General features: G+C 45.2%; 1 protein-coding gene across 26 annotated transcripts in view; it reads left to right on the forward strand.

Annotated features, from left to right (window-relative positions):
* PALM2AKAP2 (PALM2 and AKAP2 fusion) overlaps positions 1-17129 on the forward strand; it is a 508785-nt gene that overhangs the window by 468967 nt on the left and 22689 nt on the right. For all 26 annotated transcript variants that reach the window (XM_085013412.1, XM_085013470.1, XM_085013606.1 and 23 more), the window contains 1 exon segment: positions 4190-6608. In XM_085013412.1, the coding sequence (XP_084869538.1) occupies positions 4190-6608 (2419 nt within the window).

Raw genomic sequence — 17129 nt, forward strand, 5'->3', positions numbered from 1 at the left:
TATTCTTTCAGTGCTTCTACCCTGATTAGGGTTTAGATTTGGTGCTCCCCGAAGTGGATGGAATTGAGTCTCAGGAAGAATTGTCTGAATTTGTGGAAAAGCGCTGGGGCCCCATGAAACTAACAGGAAGGAGAGCTTCTTTCCTGTTTACACCCTCTAGCGTCTAGATATTTTTTTAAGGGTGTTGGAAAGGAATCATCTCCAGTTTACACTGGGACCCCCAACATTGACGGTTAACCTGTAATTAGCTTTTTTAAAATCTGTAGGACACATTGCAGAAGACAGAACTAGGGAGACTCCTTCCTGACTCAAAGCTAAAGGTAGTTTGGGGGCCATCGCAACAATGTATGTCAAATGCTGTTCTCAGATATTTCACCTTTTGAATTGGAACAGTCGTTGCTGGTTCAGAAAGGAAGCATGCCTTGGAAAATGTTGATATGATTCTTCAAGTTCTAGGAAAAAACCTGGTAGGGCATCTGTTCCTCCACCATCCAACATTGGAACAGTGGAGCATCTGGGAGAAAGAGAAGATGCTGACAAAGGGTTCTCGGGGATGCTGTGGAGACAGGCTAAGGGACTCCCATCTCTGGGATCAGCAACAAATGATAGATGATAGGCATTTTGTGCTTCACCTGACCAGACTAAAGTAAACCCCAGTGTAGACTTACAGCTTCCTAGGAGGTAGGGAAATTCAATTTTTTACAAAAAGCTATTGTCTCTTGGAACTTAACTGCTGCTGCTAATTTCATCATGGCCCTACTGAGTAGCCTCCTGCATTTTTAATGACTGAATCAATGGTTAAATAAACCCTAGAACTAATTATTTGCCTTTTAGCTTCTTTTAATGTTACAGTGCCCTCTTTCCTCTCATGTCAACTGCTGCAGAGTGTTTTATGTTTCAGTAGAGCTGTGATTATGAACTATATTTCGGCCCCAGCAGCTTCCCACTCTTTTCCTACCTCCTCCTCCCCTTCCCCACCAAAAGTCAAAGAGATAGAAGGGGAGTTCCCGTCGTGGCGCAGTGGTTAACGAATCCGACTAGGAACCATGAGGTTGCGGGTTCGGTCCCTGCCCTTGCTCAGTGGGTTGACAAACCGGCGTTGCCGTGAGCTGTGGTGTAGGTTGCAGACGCGGCTCGGATCCTGCGTTGCTGTGGCTCTGGCGTAGGCCGGTGGTCGAGCTCCAACTCGACCCCTAGCCTGGGAACCTCCATATGCCGCGGGAGCGGTCCAAAGAAATAGCAAAAAAAAAAAAGACAAAAAAAAAAAAAAAAAAAAAAAAAGAGAGATAGAAGGAACATTCAACTTCTTCCCATGAAGAATATTAGTGACTCATTGGCCAAATGAAGCTGGAGCAGTGAGGGTCTGGAATAGTCTGAGTCTCACCACAGTAGAACCATGTCTCATTTTGTTGATCAGATTAAGCCACTAATAACTCTTCATGGACTGGAGTAATTTTGGCCTAGGTGTTCTTGAAGTTTGAATGGCAGCCAATACATTTTAGCCATTCAAATTTCCTGTAATTCTCTCTCTCTCTCTCTCTTTTTTTTTTTTTTTTTTTAGGGCCACTCCTGCGGCATGTGGAGGTTCCCAGGCTAGGGGTCTAATCTGTAGCCTACACCACAGCCACGGCAACTTCAGATCCACGCCGTGTCTGCAACCTACTCCACAGCTCATGGCAATGCCAAATCCTTAACCCACTGAACAAGGCCAGGGATCAAACCCACAACCTCATGGTTCCTAGTGGGTTCGTTAACCACTGAGCCACAATGGGAACTCCCAAATTTCCTGTAATTCTTAAATGACATAGAAGTTACAGACAATTGCCTTACCAAAAGCAAGTTTGGTGAATGTTTTTTAAAGGACAGTAGCAACATCCTTGCTAGTTTATTCTAAAGATAAAAGAGCTACTAATTAATGGTGGTCCAAAATAAAATCAAGGTATTAGAGAACATGAATATTAAGTACCAGACTTGACAAAGACCAGGTCAAGACTGGAAGGCCCTTCGAGACCAGAAGGAATACTCATTCAAGTCTAAAGAGAAAGGTGGGGAGTTCCCGTTACGGTGTAGCGGAAACGAATCTGACTAGCATCCGTGAGGACATAGGTTCTATCCCTGGCCTCGCTCAGTGGGTTAAGAATCTGATGTTTTTGCTGTGAGCTGTGGTGTAGGTTGCAGATGCGGCTTGAATCCCATGTTGCTGTGGCAGTGGTGTAGGCTGGCAGCTGTAGCTCCAACTCGACCCCTAGCCTGGGAACCTCCATATGTCTTGGGTGCAGCCCTCAAAAAGACAAAACTAAATACATAAATAAATAAAGAGAAAGGTGGGAAACACAGTGAAGAAAACTCCCAGTTCATGGATTACCTTCCAGTTCATGCATGACCATGAGGTTTTTCAACATTCTGACAGCAATGCAAAACACCTAGGAAGAACTTTCAGGTTTTTCTGGGTATTAGAAGCAAATCCATAATTGTTCACTTTCCTTGAAAGAAGATTGAAATTAATCCCCTAAGAGTCACCCTAAGGTGGTGTTTTAATCTTATGCTTTCAGCTTTCAAAAATGTTAAATAAATGAAAATTATACCCGATTGCAATTTTGCATTGTGACTATGTCAGTAATACCAGGCACCCTATAGCCTTGAGACTTGAAAGAAAGTTGGCAAAAGTGGTAGTGAAATCTTTGAGGGGAACTCAGTTAAGCTCACAATTTACTTCTCAATTTTCTGAGAGAAACCAGAATCTTTTGGTACTGGAAAAAAAAAAATCACCTTAGAGTTTGAAAATTAATCTCAGCTGTCACATAAAGTGACATGCAATTGCTTATTGATGAAACATAGGCATTTAAAAACATTAAGAAAATATAGGAGTTCCCATCGTGGCTCAGTGGTTAACGAATCTGACTGGGAACCATGAGGTTGCGGGTTCGATCCCTGGCCTTGCTCAGTGGGTTAAGGATCCGGCATTGCCGTGAGCTGTGGTGTAGGTTCCAGACAAGGCTCGGATCCTGTGTTGCTGTGGCTCTGGAGTAGGCCAGTGGCTACAGCTTGGATTTGACCCCTAGCCTGGGAACCTCCATATGCCGCGGGAGCGGCCCTAGAAAAGGCAAAAAAAAAAAAAAAAAAAAAGCTAAGATAAAAACATTAAGAAAATGTAGTTGTCTTATTTAATCACAAAGTCAGAGCTATCACATATAAAGCATTATAGGAACCAAATGGGAGGTGCCACCATCCACTAGCTTTTCAAAGCAACATTCACTCCTTAATTAAGGAGTGTTGTTTTGATATCCTCCCTGAGAACAGAACTGTGTGGTCGGTCGGTGGCTTTGGTGTTGTGTTTATAATACACATGGTCAATTATGGCCACGGCAGTAGGGTGCTGAGCTCTTAATGGGCCATTGATGAGATCTACTGTTTTCCAGTATTTTATTTTGGAAAAAATTTCCCCAAAGCTTCCTGTCTACGAATTACATTACATCTGGCAGAGAATCATGTTTTCAAGATTTGTTCCTGCAAAAGGACCTTCTTTTTATAGTTGGGGACATACAAATAGTTCTCATACATTTCTGCCAAAATCTGCTATGTAATAGTTTGAAAAATTTGGGTACAATGGCTCTATGAGCTCTTCCTGCTTGAGCGGTTTTTTGAGCAATGTCACCAGATAACCAAAATCCTAATTTACTTTTTTCTTTTCCTTTTATGGCCACACCTGGGGCACATGGTAGTTCCTGGACCAGGAGTCAAGTTGGCGCTGCAGCTGGGGCCTATACCACAGCAACAGTAACACTGGATCTGAGCCCCATTTGCAACTTACATCAAAGCTTGCAGCAACTCCGGATCCTTAACCCACTGAGTGAGGCCAGGGATCAAACCCGCATCCTCACAGAGACAATGTCTGGTCCTTAACCTGCTGAGCCACAACAGGAGCTCCCAAATTTACTTTAAAGATGGGACTAGCATGTATGGAAAGTTCTCTGGACACTCAGGAAATAAAATGGAATCTGTAAAATCAAGACTTTTAGGTGCCTGTTACCACAACAGCATGAATATATGAAGGATTTTTAGAAGAGAAACCTCTATTCAAAAGATCTTATTGTTTCAATGTTCCTTCCAGTTATCAGCTGAGTTTTCAGGTTCACATCCATAAGAAACGTGGTCTCTAACCCTGACTTCTGTTTTCTCTTTATTCTAGAAGCCTCCTGAGCTGTCTGAGGATGATATCCGGCTGAAAAGCGAGAGAGAGAACTATAGTGCCAACTCCCTGGAGCCTGCCACCAACTCTCTTCCTGCAGATCACAAAACCATGGAAATTGAGGTCTCTGTTACAGAATGTAAGAGTGTGCCCGGAATCACCTCCACTCCGCATTCCTTGGACCACCCCTCCCCTTTCTACTCGCCCCCCCACAATGGCCTCCTCCCTGATCACCATGAATCTCTGGATAACGATGTGGCCAGAGAGATCCGATATCTAGACGAGGTGCTGGAGGCCAACTGCTGTGATTCTGCTGTGGACGGAACTTACAACGGCACTTCCTCCCCGGAGCCTGGAGCAGCCGTCTTGGCAGGCAGCTCAAGCCCACCCGCGCACACGGCCCTCCAGCCGGAGCCCACGGAGAGAGTGGCTGGCAGGCAGGCGCCACCTCACATTGAGCTCCATCAGAGCAACTCTGACACCATGGCAGAGGGTGGAAGGGCCAATGGCCACCCCCCCGAGCAGCCCAGAGACCTGCCGGGCGACAGCCTCCAGATGCCCGTGAGCCCCAGCTCCTCCACCACCTCACGGGGTTCCTCCCGAGATGGGGAGTTCACCCTCACCACGCTGAAGAAGGAAGCTAAGTTCGAGCTGCGTGCCTTCCATGAGGACAAGAAGCCCTCCAAGCTCTTCGAGGACGACGAGAATGAGAAAGAGCAGTACTGCGTCAGAAAAGTGCGGCCTTCGGAAGAGATGATGGAGCTGGAAAAGGAGAGGAGAGAGCTCATCCGGAGTCAGGCTGTGAAAAAGAATCCTGGCATCGCAGCAAAGTGGTGGAACCCTCCCCAGGAAAAGACCATTGAGGAGCAGCTGGACGAGGAACATCTGGAGTCGCACAAAAAGTACAAGGAGCGCAAGGAGAGGAGGGCACAGCAGGAGCAATTGCTGATGCAGCAGCAGCAGCAGCAGCAGCAGCAGCAGCCACCACCCTGTGCCACCCCTGCATCCTCTCGAGAACCTTCCAGCATGACTGAAAACCCAAAGGAAGACATCGTCACGGAGCAGATAGATTTCTCTGCGGCCCGTAAACAGTTCCAGCTGATGGAGAATTCCAGGCAAACAGCTGCCAAGGGCCAGAGTACACCCAGGCTCTTCTCCATCAAGCCCTTCTATAGGCCTCTGGGGTCAATCCACTCAGACAAGACGCTAACCATCTCCAGACCGGCTTCTTCGGGGGGACCTCCTGAAGAGTCCTCTGCAGCCAAGGGACAGAAAGCCCACTGTGCCCCGGAGAGCCAGTCCTCTGGAGAAGGAGGAGGCGGCCAGGGCAGCACTGCTCCTCAGGCGAAGGAAGGGCCATACAGCGAGGCCTCCAAACGCGGGCCCTTATCCAAACTGTGGGCCGAGGATGGAGAGTTTACGAGTGCCCGGGCCGTCCTCACTGTGGTCAAGGATGACGACCCTGGGATTCTGGATCAGTTTTCAAGGTCAGTCAATGTCTCTTTGACCCAAGAGGAGCTTGACTCTGGTTTGGATGAGTTGTCGGTGAGGTCCCAGGATACCACGGTCCTGGAGACCCTGTCCAATGACTTCAGCATGGACAACATCAGTGACAGTGGGGCCTCCAATGAGACAACCAGTGCCCTTCAGGAAAATTCGCTCGCCGATTTTTCTTTGCCCCAGACTCCCCAAACTGACAACCCATCCGAGGGCCGAGGGGAAGGCGTCTCCAAGTTGTACAGTGATCATGGTTTCTATTCCCCTTCGTCCACCCTGGGAGACTCACCTTCAGTTGATGACCCCTTGGAATATCAGGCGGGCCTCCTGGTGCAGAATGCCATTCAACAAGCCATCGCCGAGCAGGTGGACAGAGCTGCGTCCGAAACCAACAAGAGGAGAGCAGAACAGCAGGGACCTCAGGCCAGTGCAGAGGAAGCTGGAACCAGGGCTCCCAGCTCAGAGAAGCCTCAGGGCATGTTCGAACCACCTCAGGTGTCCTCTCCTGTTCAAGAGAAAAGGGATGTATTGCCAAAGATTCTGCCTACTGAAGACAGGGCGCTCAGGGAAAGGGGGCCCTCCCAGACACTGCCGGCAGTGCAGCCCAGTGGCCCCATAAACATGGAAGAGACCAGGCCGGAAGGGAGCTACTTCAGCAAGTACTCGGAGGCGGCTGAGTTAAGAAGCACAGCCTCGCTCCTGGCCACTCAAGAGTCCGATGTGATGGTTGGGCCCTTCAAGCTGAGGTCCAGGAAGCAGCGGACTTTGTCCATGATTGAAGAAGAGATCCGAGCCGCCCAGGAAAGGGAAGAGGAGCTGAAGAGGCAGAGGCAAGTCTTGCAGAGTACCCCAAGCCCCAGGGCAAAGAATGCCCCATCACTGCCCTCCCGAACACCAACACCGTGCTACAAAACTGCTCCAGGTAAGTGAAGTTCCACAGACCGGAGACAGATGCTGCAGAAATGGGCGTCGTTGGTTTCAGCTTTCAGAGTTCTGTGTGGAGCCTCCTGTGTGTGTGTGTGTGGCTGAAATCAGTGTGGCAGGAGGCAGGACATGGGACACTGGCACCTAGATTTCAGTATTAGACACGCAACAGAACTGTCAGTGTCCTCTGGAGAATCCTGAGCCTGGATGGTGTTTCCAGGAGGATGTAATAGCCCCTTCCTTGTCCTTCTGCTCTGGTCTCGGTTTAGAACGGAGAATTATTCTCTTTTATTTGAAGGAGCTGCCTCTTGGCCGAGGGAGAGGCTGTGTGCGGCACAGACCCAGAGTCAGCTCGTCTTTTGGTATCAGTAGCTTGACCCTCAGTGTCTGCAGTTAAATCAAACCTAAATGAGGTGAGGATGTCTTCTTCTTCCCCCTTCTGGGTGCTGCGTCTCTTCCCATCAATGACAGTTAAGAGTTGGTGTTACAGATTGACCCCCAAAAAGCTGTCTGTCCATCTTCTGTAAGACTGTGTTTGTCTTCTGTGAAGTCCCCTGTTAAGTCTGTTAAGCAGTTACTTTGGAATCAAGATGATCTCATCTGTTTGTATCTGGTGACCCTTTTGGAGAATCTAAGTTATTATACATACAGACAAGCCTCTAATCTCCTCCCACTGCCTGGACAGTCCCTATCTTCAATACTTTGTATAGGTGTTGATTAATTGGTTGATGTTAGTTTCAGTCATAATTATTGTTGCTATTATTATGGATAATGGTGTGATGAGCAATTTTTATGTCTCATTTGGGTATGATGGCACTTGGGATCCATACATCACACAACAGAGAAGGGCTGCTCAGAGTTTTCATGAGTATTCCTGGTCCATGCTGAGATAAGTACAGACATTGGGAGTAAGCATTTGAAAATTCTTGAAGCAATTTGATGTTGTCCTCAAACCCACATGTGGGATTTTTGTATTTTTTTAAAAAAGTATTGGACTGCAATGAATTGGGTGGAAAAACTCTTCCTTTGCTAGAGATAATTTAAGAAATGTTGTCTTAACATATAATTACTGGCATTTAACTTGGTCCACCCAGGTCTTAATCCCGTCTTGACACCTGGCTTCCATCAAACCTGTAATGACACAAGTTAACGCTTTCCAGTATTTTAAGATTAAATTACTGAAATGATGCTCAGACGACTCCCAGTTTTATAGAATGTCTGTCAAGTTAGGTTTGTCTGTTATTTTCACATGGTTATATTCAGTTTATACGTCTTTGGTAGAAGTACCACAGAACTGATGTTTATTCTTCTCACTGTATCCAATCGGGTAGTACATGGTGTCAGTTTGTCCCATTACAGGGACAGATGTTAACGCTTTCATGTGATACTAATTTTGATCACTTGATTGAGGGAGTGTCTGCCAGGCTTCTGCACAGGAAAGTAACCTTTTCCTTTTATCATTAACAAATATTTTGTGGGGAGGTACTTTGGCATGATATAATTTTCATCCCACTCCTTTTCAGACTTTAAATCTATTCATTCATTTATTCATGACAGAAGGTTTCCTGTTATATTTAGCGGGTTATAATCCATTTATATTATTATTTTTAGCTTTAATGGTTCAGATATAGTGCATAGGAGCCCTTTGAAGCTGACTTCATGTCCTTTTGACATGTCCTCATTATTCTTTAGGCAGATCTTTACTTTCTTGTACCATGAGATGCTCCAGTCTCATACTTTCCTAACTCTAAAATCAGCCCCTTCTCCAAAAGGCACTTGTTCCTTTTAGTAGAGAATGGTATTTAGAAACCAAGATCTGGTGCTTGGTGTGCTCATCGCTATTGGATAGGCGCTGCCCCCAGGCACTCTTGGTGGTCTGAATTAGAGAATACATATCCATCCTCTCCCTCCCTCCCTCCTTTCTTCTTTCCTTCCTTCCTCCCCTCCTTCCTTCCTTTCTTTTGATTTGATCTATTGATCTATCTATCTACATACCTACCTATCTTGAAAACCATGCACTCACTCTAATGCTTTTTTTTTTTTTTTTTTTTTTTTTTTTTTGGTTTTTTGCTATTTCTTGGGCTGCTCCCATGGCATATGGATGTTCCCAGGCTAGGGGTCGAATCAGAGCTGTAGTCTCCAGCCTATGTAAGAGCCACAGCAACGCGGGATCCGAGCCGAGTCTGCAACCTACACCACAGCTCACGGCAACGCTGGATCGTTAACCCACTGAGCAAGGGCAGGGACCAAACCCGCAACCTCATGGTTCCTAGTCGGATTCGTTAACCACTGCACCACGACGGGAACTCCTTACTCTAATACTTTTAATTCTAATCTAATACCACAGGGTTCATCTTCTCTCTTTCCATATTTGTAACCTCTTCCTTGACAACAAGATACCTGGTTCCCAACATCCTCAATATGTTTATAATTTGATCAATCCTCTCCCCCTTATGGAACCAGTCTGGTGTTTTCCTCACCAAACATGGGCTCCAGCATCACTTTCTGGGTGGCCACTGCTGTCTCCCTTCACCAACACCCTCCTCGCGCAGCTTGGGCTCCAACATCCTGCTCTGGGTCACCCATCTCTGCCCATCCTGCTCAGGCTCCAGCATACCACTCTGGGCCACTGTGGCTCCTCCCACCTTCCCGTCCTGTTCAGCCCCACCTAATTGGATTAAATTGTTCAGGCAGGAAGGGGAAGGGACCAGGAAGAGGAATAGTACGGTGACTTTCTTAATAGGGTTTTTAATTCCTTCAGGTCATGGGTACAGTGGCCAGCTAAGCATTTGAGGCAAAGAAAACTTTCGGGGGAGGCTTTTTGTGTAAGCTTAACAGTGGCTTTTCCCAAAGATCCTTATTAGTCAAGTTCACTTTAAATTCTTGCTGTGGGCTGGCTTGGCACAGAGATGCTAGTTAGGCATTCTATTTTGTATCCTAGGAAAATTTTTCCTACCACTTGAATTCAGCCCAATCTCCTTCACCAAGTAAGTGTTTGTAAAGGGCCTGCTTAAGAGCCTGCCATCTGCCTAGTGGAGGAAGCCTCTGCAGGCATCTCAGAAACTTCTTGCTCACGTGGCAAACAGGTACCATGACCTTCCTGTCGGTTATAGCTGATTCCACTTACCTGGCCCCCCTTTGCGTTGCTTCATTGCAGAACCTCCTATACACTGCATATGCACAGTAGTTATTTTCAGTTTTCTTCATTCCACCCATTAATCGAACCCCTTACCATATTCCATCCCATCCCACCCCCACCTTACTTCTACCACACAACCAAAAATTAAGACATTTCAGCACTTTCCCCTAGTTCCCTGACCTGATGTGGTCTATCAGGGTTCCCTGCCAGGCTGAAAACAAGCCAAGAGTCCTGTCTGCCCTCAGCACCCTAGCAGCCCTGGGCTGATTTCCCCTGTACTTTCCCTCTGCTAATGTCCATCTCCTTTCCTATATCCCATCCCCATGGGACTGATTTTTCTCTCCTAAGGTAAGGTGGTAATTCATTCATATACGTCTGCACACTGCTTGGGTCTGGTTGTCACATGGAGTACAGTCATGATAATGACGTTGTGTGCACCTCATTTCTTCTTGTTTATCTCTAGAACATTGAAAGTGGGTGGCAGGGCTTCCCAGAATTACAACATGGACTGAAAGAAATTGAATGCCGAATGCAATTTTTTTTCTATCCATGCCTGGAAACATTTAGAGTCATGCTTGGCCAGTCAGCTTCCTAGTTCGTGATCAGAAAGAGGCGGACGCATCTCTCTGAGCAGCCAAATGGGACCATTCGTGGTCAGGGTCAAAACTGCTGGCTCCACCTTCGGCTCTGTGAATGGAGTTATTGCTACGTTCCTACTGTACTACTCCACATTTCATGCCAGTAGAGGTGACTCAGCTGGTTTGTTGCATGTCTCACATTGACAGTTTGATATTAGGTGATGAAAAATGTAATTTTTAACATCTCCTCTGGTAGAAATGGTGCTGGTGACATGCTGGAATCCTAAAACCTGAAGGCAAGTAAAATCCACTGAGAGCTAGGATGTGATAAGAAAAGAGAAATTCTTCCCAACCATTTCCCAGGTGTTGAAAAGATACTTGCTCTTGCTTTTGGTTTCCTTGCCTTTCAGGATGATGGATGATGGGGTTATTATTTTTAAAAGAATACGATCATTTTCAAAGACCGAGTTTTAGGAAAAATTTTCTGGAAATTTAATCGTCTTGGGTCTTAAGTGATTTTTAAAGGAAGACAGTCCACTTAAATAGGGTTTGTGTGGCATCTATTCATACAGAAACCAACAAGGCAGATACAATCCCTGCCCTCAGGGAACTTACAGTCCAGTGACAGAAACATCAAACAAACGTGCCAATTTTCTAACAGAGAAGCATGGAGAGCCTGAAAGCACAGAGCACGGAAAGTCTTCTTTTCTTGGGAAACTCTCTTTTAAGCTTTGAACTGAAGGAGTAGAAGTTGGGTTCCGTGTTGGGGGAGATGGTTCCCATCAGAAAGAAGAGGACCTACAAAGGCCCCAAAGGAAAAGAAAAAGAATGTGGCATGTTTGAGGTGCTTAAATAAAGTTGGGGTGGGCTAAAGAAGGAGATTTAAAACAAAACAACAGGGTTGATCTGGAGCCAGACAGCGAAGAGCTGTGTAAATCATGGGGAAAGTTTTAGATTTTAGACTTTGTCTTGTGGTCAGTGGGAGGCCAGCAAGCATGTTCAAAGGGACAGTTATCTCCACACCCCTGAAAGCTGTCCTGCCATGAATTGATGGATTAAAAGTCTTCCCACTTTAATGAGTCCCTTCCTTGGGCTTCTTTTCTATGTGCGCCTAAAGGCCTACCACCCCCTTGACAAACGCTGCGTGTTTTGGGCGAAGCCCTACTCTTGATAATGCGGGCCTTCTCTTAATGGTACTTAGAAGTAGAGGATAAAGGAAGCGCTTCAGCAGGTGCACAAGCTCGACTGCAAGGCTGTAAAATGCCCTCGAGGAGTGAGTTTGGGAGGAAAACCCAAACATTTTACCAAAGTTACAATTTAGACCTTTTCAGAAGGTCTTTTCATAGGAAGGGTGTCAGCAGATGATTCTCTCACCATTGCTTAGGTCTTATTATTAGATATCCTGGTTTCACTTCCAATTTCTAGGCCTGCCAGAGAAACCCAGTTTGTTAGGTGATGCTTAGCTTAGTTTGTTGAAATGGCTTACATTTTCATGCCAGGTGTTGAGTTCATCTACCAAGTCAGACTATTTGCTTAGGGGAACATTATGGAGAGAAAATGTGGATATCGAGTCCCATAACTTAGAGTATCTGTTCAAGTCTTTTACCATATGGTAGTTATATATCTTATAAAAATTAGATTTCCAAGAGGTTTCTTCTGTTGTCAGTTTGAATTGAGATGGCATGCGAAGTGAGTCTCTGGTGGCTCAGTGGAGTAAGGATCCAGTGCTGTCATTGCTGTGGTGCAGATTTGATCCCTGGCCCAGGAATTTCTGCATGCCATGGGCACTGCCCCCTGCCCCAATGGCACATGAAGTGATCATTATGTTACTGTAAAGCTTATTGATTGTGTCTTGTTTTTTTCCCTTTCATTATCTTCCAATACCACAAAAAAAAGTCCTAGAGAGAAAAAAATATTTATGTCAGCACAATATTCACACTGCAGAGCTTGTTGGCTTTACTCCATGCTAAACTAAAGCGGGAGGAGGCCAAATGTCACTTGAGAGGCCCTCACTGTTCCACAGTAGAAGACCTTTTGTGGGTAACTAATGGAAGGATTCTCTCCCAGGCCCAGGTAAGAGAGGGCTCTCCTTCAGTAGTGTACAGTATTTTCCTTTCCTGGTGGCCAGGTACAATTTTTTTTTTTTTAAATCTTTTTAGGGCCACACCTGTGACATATGCAAGTTCCAAAACTAGGGGTTAAATTGAAGCTGTAGCTGCCGGCCTACATCCCAACCACAGCCACATCAGATCCAGGCCGCATCCATGACCTACACCACAGCTCATGGCAACACCAGATCCTTAACCCAATGAGCGAGGCCAGGGATCAAACACGTGTCCTCATGGATGCTAGTCAGGTTCTTAACCCACTGAGCCACAATGAGAACTCTGGTAGGTGTAAATCGTGCAGCTCCTATGGGTCCAGCTAGTTGTGTGATGGTTCTAGAGCCAAATGTGGAATATCCTACAGATGGTTATTTTTCTTTTGGTGTTCCTGAACATTCTCTGGTGACACAAGGCTAGTCCTGGTAGCTGCGACTTACCAAGCCCTTAAAGCTGAGTGCTCTTCTAGTCAGTTCGCACACATTTTCCTCATTTCTCATTTCCTCATTTAATCCTCCCAGTAGCCCCCTAAAATAGAATCCAAATTATCCAAACTCTTGAGACCAGATTATCTTTCTGATTTTAGAAAGGCCGTCAAGTGTATACACAATTATTTAGAAAAGCAATGCAATGCATGTACTATTGCTTAACACACCCAGTGGGATCTGGGACAGAGCATCTGGCATCAAATTCAATTTCTGCTGTGAAACCTAGGAAGGATTAGTTCTGGTAAGCGGGATGATAAAGACCAAGAAGAGCCTCATTCCAGCTCATGTCAGGTTGTGCTGCTACATAAGTTATGGTAAAACTTCGTTTTCAGAGCTTTTCTGAGATTTCGGAATGGTGCCTAAGGGATCCAGATCCTGTATTATTCCCTTTTTAATACCAGACCCCAGAGACATTATTAGGTCATTTTCCCAAGGTCACCCAGCCAGGAAGTGGGAGAGCCAGCTTCAAGCTCAGGCTCATTTGACTTCAAAGTCCATTTTTTTGGGCCACATCCATGGCACATGTCAGTTCCTGGGCCAAGGACCAAACCTACACTATAGCAATGACAACAGCAGATTCTTAACCCACTGAGCCACAATGGGAACTCCAAGAATCCATTTCTTAATTTGCGGAATGAGCCAGGATAAGCATTCACTCTGTGACCTCAACACATTTGGTGGGGTGGGGCCAAAGCTGGCCAAGTTAGTTATCTGGTGGTCATTGAATACCATGAGTATGCTGTGCTGTTCTCTTTTTGCTCTTTAAAGTCATTCCTTTTGCCTTGGACCAGAAACTCCATGTATTTTTATTTATCTGAACCCAGGAAATAAATTCATTTAAAAAAAAATGCATACCATTTGGGAAGAATTGGTGAGAAAAGGTTAGGTTGAAGTAGCATTTGGCATTTTGGGCAAAAGTGTGCAATGAGATCAAGACTTCTCAAAGTTCTTTTTGGACATTCCCTTCAGTGGTTTGGAAAGGGCAGCTGCCTTGGTTAAATCCATCAGCCTCACTCTTGAGACGATATAGACTCTGGTCTCCTTCTGTGACAAGCCCATGGTCATGGCTTCTGGGTCAGAGAACTGTGGAGAAGAACTACACTTCTGGCCATTCCCTTCTCTGACAGGTTCTGCCAGCACTGCTGATTGTGCTGGGCCTTCTGGTAGACCCAGGGTGTCGGCCACACCATGTGGTGGCCTTGTTCCATACCCTTTACTCATGCCTGGCTACTCCATGCTCCACGTTAGGGGAATTGCTTCCAAAACAATCTGACTCAGCCACATGCAAAGAAAGATGCAGTCTTGATCTGAGAACAAAAAGATGAATCAGAGGACCTAATTCTTGAAAGATTCCTCCTCTGTATCTGGAAAGAAATTGAGCTAATCTAAGCCAGGCCTGGGAGCAGGAAGGCCCCTGTGACTACTGGAGTTTAGGGCAGGATATGACAGTTTCTTACTAACCGTGGTGACTTGCCGCGTGCTTCCCTAGGGAGATTGGGATTTCAGATCCATTTCCTCTCTGTGAATAAGCTCCTGACTCCTTCAGGGGTGGAGGGTGGGGGCGGTGGTGGGAAGAGTGTGCAGGACAGGCCATTAGAGCACCAGAGAATACATTCATGTTCTATGCAATGGTACTTCCTTTCTCATGACCTTGAACGTAAACATCAAAGCTGTTCCCCCAAAGTGGTATGCATCTTGACATCACAGGTATTCTCAGTCTGTCTTTTATTTTCATTGTTCAAATATAAATTCATACCATTTGTGAAGAAACTGGTCAAGGATTATTATGTGCTGAAACACGACAGTCATTTCTCTGGATTCCCATCTTAAGTTCCAATCCTGATTCGACTCCTCGTTAGCTGTATGACCAGCTTTCTTCACCTCCCTAAACCTCAGTTTCCTCATCAGTAAAATTGGAATAAAACAGTACCAACCTCATCAATAAGTTAGTACCGTCAATGTTTGGTGCACAAAAGGCTTCCAATAAGAGTTATTGTTTTTGAGATTGCAGTTATTGTTATGTTTTAAGACCTAGAAAACCTTAGCAGAGTTACTTATGAGTTATTCTTTGGCAGCTACATACATGACATACATGGCACAACATGCTTTATAAAGTTGCTTTCTAGCCCTAGTTGAGATTTTTTTTATAGTTACTTTCTCAGAATTAAAGTTTCCTCTTACAAAATCTTGAGTTCAAGAATTAGCTTACAATAGTCAGCTGTGATTCTAAAAAACAAAGGCTGTTATGAAGCCTATTGGGTGACAATAAAATTAGAAATGACCATGAAAATGTTTTCTGTCTTTGGGAGGGGTGATCATCTTTGTAGAGTCAAGCCCACCATATTGCTAGAAATGTGTTTAACCCAAAGATCTTGCTGGGGGAATTGCTGCTTACTGTGATTTTCATTCTTATTGTTTAATTAAGTTTTTCTTCTTAAACTATGCTTCTCTTAGAGAAGCAAAACTCTTTCCTTCTCCAGTTTTCATTTCCTAGTTTCATTCAGACGAATGGTCCAATATCAACAATCCATTCAATATCCCTCCTTACCTTAAAGTAATAATTTTTGCAAGTTTCTCAGACCCATTTCACCAGGCAGGATATTTCTCATTTGTGAACTGGGCTTATAATCCAAAGATTCATATCATCGCATTCCCCCACCCCTGGGGCCTTCAAAGGAGGAGATGAAAGGACCAGGGACCAGCTCTTGGTGTGTGGGTCACAGCTGGAACCACACAAGCCCATGGACTCCGGCTCCCACAGGCAGGATATTCCCTTGTACAGGGAGGAAATGGAATTCAAAACGCAAGTCTGAGCTCACTTCTTTCTGGTGATCTGAGAGTCATTTTAGATGTTTGCAAGCTTCCCGCAAGGCTCCCTGAAGAAAGGATATCATTGAAGGAGGCTTGGGCCAAGGCATGTTGTCTGGTGGGCGTCTTTGTTCAGTTTGCTTTTTAGCTAAGAGTGGGTGATGGCTTTTTCTTGTCTTTTGAGAAATGTAGAAACAAAGGATCCTTGATTTTTAAGACGTCAGACGCCATGCATACGGAATATCATAATCACCCAAATCCTAATGTTTGACCAAATAGTTTTCCTAAACTTTGGGAATCCACCCTCTTGGCTTTTTAGAAGTTAGTCCTCTTCCTACAGAATGAGGGTGTGGGCAGCAGCTGGGTACTGAGGACGTGCAGGGAACTCCGTCTTGCTTGGAAAATCTGGAAGTGCAGTCAGGACGTGGCTTCCTCTCTCTGGACCAGAAAGTGGCCTAACTATAATAAACAAAGAGGAAACACAAATTCATGTGTTCTAGTTTTCTCTTCCACTCATGATGGGAGACGGTATTTACTAATTTGGAGTGAAATTCCTCTGCTCCCCAGTCTGTCTTGCAGTGTTACAGCCTATGAGTGTCCCAGAAAAGTGACCAGTGCTTCTCTGAGGCCCCCAGAAGGTGTTGGCTCCATAGCTCCCCTGGGCCTGTCCCATGCTGCCAGTGAGACAGAAAGGCTTGTGGCTCTGCCTAGTCCTTGAAGATTAAAGCCTAACTCTATCTACTTTTCTTAGCATGGCTAGTAATACTAGAAAACATTTTTTTTTTGTTTGTTTTATAATTTAAAATTAATTCGTGGAGTTCCTGAGATCCCACGACAGAATTGGCAGCATCTCTGCAGCACCAGGATGGAGGTTTGATCCTTAGCCCAGCATACTGGGTTAAGGATCCAGCATTGCCACTGCAGCATAGGTTGCAACTGCAGCTCAGGTCTGATCCCTGGCCTGGAAGCTGCACATGCCATGGGGTGGCCAATAAATAAATAAATAAATAAAAGTAATTAAATGGGAGTTCCCATTGTGGTATAGTGGTTAACGAACCCAACTAGGAACCATGAGGTTGCAGGTTCGATCCGTGGCCTCGCTCAATGGGTTAAGGATCTGGCGTTGCTGTGAGCTGTGGTGTAGGTCGCAGACTCAGCTCAGATTCTAAGTTGCTGTGGCTGTGGTATAGGCCAATGACTACAGCTCCGATTAGACCCCTAGCCTGGGAACCTCCATATGCTGTGAGTGTGGCCTTAGAAAAGACAATAAAAAAAAAAATCATAATAATAAATAAATAAGTAAATCCATGCTTATTGCAGAAAAAAAATTGGAAAATAAAGAATAAAGATAAAAGTAAAGGTGACTTGTAATCCTAACCACTATCTGCCTAGTTCTTCTCCTGC

The sequence above is a fragment of the Sus scrofa genome, chromosome 1 (genome assembly GCF_054392235.1).
Source record: "Sus scrofa isolate SSC_HxYL_T2T_F1_AM1 chromosome 1, Sscrofa_HxYL_maternal_Yorkshire_Landrace_v2.0, whole genome shotgun sequence".
Classification (NCBI taxonomy): domain Eukaryota; kingdom Metazoa; phylum Chordata; class Mammalia; order Artiodactyla; family Suidae; genus Sus; species Sus scrofa.